The sequence below is a fragment of the Aplysia californica genome, unplaced genomic scaffold, assembly GCF_000002075.1.
Source record: "Aplysia californica isolate F4 #8 unplaced genomic scaffold, AplCal3.0 scaffold00350, whole genome shotgun sequence".
In the NCBI taxonomy this organism is placed as follows: domain Eukaryota; kingdom Metazoa; phylum Mollusca; class Gastropoda; order Aplysiida; family Aplysiidae; genus Aplysia; species Aplysia californica.
Genome location: NW_004797620.1, coordinates 779,623 through 783,880, shown reverse-complemented (window position 1 = coordinate 783,880; position 4,258 = coordinate 779,623). Strand labels below are relative to the sequence as shown.

The window sequence follows — 4,258 nt, the reverse complement described above, 5'->3', positions numbered from 1 at the left end:
AGTAAGTAAGTAAGTAAGTAAGTAAGTAAGTAAGTAAGTAAGTAAGTAAGTAAGTCAGTCAGTCAGTCAGTAAGTAAGTAAGTAAGTAAGTAATACCAATGTAAATGAAAACACTCCAGTAATGAAAGGCTTAGACCGACGTCCACTCACTGATCACATCCATGCACACGTCGCAACAGCCACACCTGTCCGTGTTCTTGACCACTTTCCCGGTACAGGTAGCCGGCTCCACAGGCTCACAGTCCACACGGTCACAGATGTCTGGTGGACAGGCAGTGGACAGCACGAGCCCGACGGTGGACAGAGATAGGAGGCTTATCGCCAAGACACGCTTCATCGTGGTACCAACGGCTATACATGTATAGAAAAGAATAAATGCAGACTTAGAGATGTGCTAACTCCTCCATCGTGTCATGGCGCGGTGGAGTAGGTTTTTGGGCATGTGGCGTTTTTGGTGCCATCTTAAAGCCTGTTCATTTAGCTTGCTTTTAATTGAAAATACTTATTTGTCTTGAACGGCAGTCGAGATATTTGAGATTGAAAGAGATGGGGGTTGCCTGGTTTCAGAGGTAAAATTAGCCAGAAAATGGCCTCCAAAGTTTGTTGACGTCCTTAGCTCGAGGGTCCTTGGAAACTGAACATTTTCATTTCTGTGTTTTTAATTTATTTTAGAGAAATGCGTATAGAAATGTGTTTTTAAATGGACATAAAGGGTATTTAGCCAAGAAATAAAAAGTCAATAAAAATTGCCTCACCCTCGGAAAAATGCCAATATTTCTGATTTGCTTGTTCTGACGAGCACCTGGCTCAACTCCGATGCATCATCACATGTAGATGAGTGCTCTTTGGGGGAGTTTCTTCCACGCTGCCTGCTGGGTAGTGCTGGGCGGCTACATTCCCGATTATTGAAAGCAAGGAATCGTAGGAATCGACTCAGAACCCAATTACTTAATTTCTAATAATGTAATTTTTTTCCAGTTGTTACCTGGTTGGCTCCCAACATCTTCGAGATTTAGGATAACCTTGATTTCGGAACAGTACGAAGCATCATCTTTTATTTTTCAAAAATATATATATTTTAAAAAAATTTAATGATTAAAGTAACAGATAACCTTTGGTATACGTAAAAAGGAGTTGGAACTTTTCTTCTGCAGCACTTATCGTGGGAATCGGTTCTGGAATCGATTCTTTGCCCAGCTCTACTGCTGGGACCACCACGAGCTATAAGGATGCAACGTCCCGGCAAAAAGACTGGAATGAACGTGTGGTCAGCAAGTAGATGTGTGTGTGTGTGTGTATGTGTGTGTATGTGTGTGCGTGTGCGTGTGTGTGTGTCTGTGTGTGTGTCTGTGTGTGTGTGTGTGTGTGTGTGTGTGTGTGTGTGCGCGCGGGGGTGTGTGTGGGCATGTATTGGGCGTGCATGTGTGTGCATATGTGTGCGTGTAATGTGTGCGTGAGTGTGTATGTGTGTGTGTGTGTGTGTGTGTGTGTGTGCGTGCGTACGTGCGTGCGTGCGTGCGAGCGTGAATGTTGTCCGTTCATGATGCATTTAGAACTGATCTACATTATTATCATTATTATTATTATTATTATTATTATTATTATTATTATTATTATTATTATTATTATTATTATTATTATTATTATTATTATTATTATTATTATTGTCATTGTTGTTGTTAATATTATTACCATTATTATTATTACTATTATTATTATCATACTCCATAGAATTTTCCCCGTACGGGAATTGAACTCACATCTTCTGCGTACTTCAGATTTCACAACAGACGCCGGTAGGGATGAATGATAATTGACTATGTACAATTAAAAACGACATAAAACAAAGTGACAGAGGTTGGCCAGGCGTATATATTTTTACAAGGCTGAAATTCTTGGACAAAAGTTGGGCAGAGTACAAAGACGTGAGCTCCAGTTTCTGTTTCAAACTCGGAACTTGGGAGAGAGAGAGAGAGAGAGAGAGAGAGAGAGAGAGAGAGAGAGAGAGAGAGAGAGAGAGAGAGAGAGAGAGAGAGAGAGAGAGAGAGAGAGAGAGAGAGAGAGAGAGAGGACGGAGGAGAGGGGGTTAGAGACAAAAAATAAAGAGACAGACAGACGAACAGAAGACAGAGAAGACAGAGAGACAGAAAAATGGAGCAGCATAGACAGTTAGACAATGAGAGAGAGAGGGGGAGGAGAGAAAGAGAGAGCGAGACAGAGAGAGACAGAGAGAGCGAGCAATAGATGATTTTTTAAAATTTATTCTATCTCATTTTTTAAATATTTTTTTAAAGTTGAGATGGCTCATAAATGGTTCGCGGCTTCCCTTGATGTACTGAAAAGAACATCTTAAAACTGTTTTAGAAAGAGATTTACGGCACTTAAAATACAAATAGGTCGTATAAGTGCCAAAGATTAGAGGTGTTGCAATAGAGTCACAAACATAAAAGATATGGAGGACATGTTATAGGAGCAAACCACTCCAGTGCACGCGCCAATCTCCCACATCCTAAAAATCTTGGTGGCCACATTTATGTTAATACTTGACAGCTCGTAATTCTGGTACTATTATTTAGCTAAAAGTAAGAAGAGAAACTGTACTGAAAAAACCACAACGTTTAATTAAGAAATGAAACGAAAAGTTTAGGCAGCAACAATAACCACAACTACTATAAGACGAATTAATTTTAAGACATTTTTATACACTGAACCATCTTGTCGTGTACTGCCTTTGGATATACAACACGTCACGCTCATGAAATAATTGCCTACGTTATTTTTGCCAGTTTGGAGATTTTGGTTCTGAAATGAAGAGCAGAGCCAGCTTGGTAATAATATCTATCATCTATCAAAAAGCTTCCATCTTAACCATCTTGTATAAGTATACTTACGACCTTAGAGCATGCATCAAAATAACATTGAGTGTGTATCTAGCTTACGATTATTATTGTTTATATTGCTGCTCGTTTATATTATTCATTTGATTGTAAGCCTACGTGTGTGTACGTGTGTGTGTGTCTGTGTGTGTGTATGTGTGTTTGTGTGTATGTGTGTGTGTGTGTGTGTGTGTGTGTGTGTGTGTGTGTGTGTGTGCACCTGGTGAAACACCAAACCAATGTGCTAGGATCTGGACAATAAAGATGTATCTTATCTTATAGGCTAGTTCACTTGGACAACATTTTAAAAAAATAATCCTAATATAAATCAGTTAAATGTATCAACATTCAATCATTTTACAAAGTCAATTACTTGAAAGAAACAGTTGGGTTATTTTTCTCATTTTCTCAATAATTTATTAAAATTGACTTAAGCATTATTATGAACGTGCCCAACAGCCTGACAATAGCCGATAGGTCGGCGAGGAAAATTGCTACTTGTCATAAAGATAAAAGATCTAAGTGATCTTTCAAATCAACACTAAAATCAACACTCACAAAGTGTATGACGATTAGCATTTCTAAAATGTACCAACCTGATTGTGTGTATTACACTTTTTTCAGATGTTAAAGATAAAAAAGATACACGTAAATTCCTTTGTTGAAGAAAGATGCTCTATACCCTGGTGCTGAAGAATAATAATATTTATAGGACAACGCCACAAGCTCCGCTTTTAAATCTAGTAGGTTCATCCCATATCTCGCGAAGTGACGAATCACCTGGTCTTAATTAACGCTCATGTTTTACGTTGTGGGAAAGATTGCACTCGTCTCAAGATGGTAAGAGGTATGGCGGAAGAGACAAACGCAATTGGCGATCACATCATGGAGTGTTGAGTCATTAAAAAAAATATTCTTGCCGCAGTCAGTTTTACAATAAATCTGAATCTAATACATTACTGCGCAATGCGTCCGTGACAAAGTGTGCCCCGTATTTGGACGCGTGCCATTGTCCGTTTGTTTGTTCATTTGTTTTCCTGTTGATTTTCCGCAGATGACTAAATATGGACAAACGCGGACTTCCGCTAAGAGACGTTGCAACTGACGTTTTCAAATGACTAAAATAGACTTTGAATAGTTTACGTAGATATAATATTTGAACTCAAGACAAACATTTTAAAGGAAAGCAAGACCACTTAAAAGTGTCACTGACATAACAACATAGACACAATAAGAAACTTTCACACCATGTTTCAGAATTGCGGCACATTCATAAAAAGCAACCAAATCAATACAATTCACAAATTCTTACTAGACCACTGGGGGGGGGGGATATTTGTCTGTGTGCGCGTGTGTATGTGTGTTTGTGTGTGTGTGTGTGT

General features: G+C 38.8%; 1 protein-coding gene across 3 annotated transcripts in view; it reads right to left on the bottom strand.

Annotated features, from left to right (window-relative positions):
• LOC101851059 overlaps positions 1-3,725 on the bottom strand; it is an 8,425-nt gene extending 4,700 nt beyond the window's left edge. Inside the window, exons 1-3 of one of the 3 annotated variants that reach the window (XM_005102936.2) lie at positions 3,473-3,630; positions 756-890; positions 151-351 (exon numbers count right to left, since the gene is read on the bottom strand). In XM_005102936.2, coding sequence (XP_005102993.1) covers positions 151-337 — 187 coding nt within the window. In that variant the 5' untranslated portion in view covers positions 338-351; positions 756-890; positions 3,473-3,630. The other 2 variants (XM_005102937.1, XM_005102935.2) reach the window with 2 other exon arrangements.
• Positions 3,726-4,258: the final 533 nt, after the last annotated feature.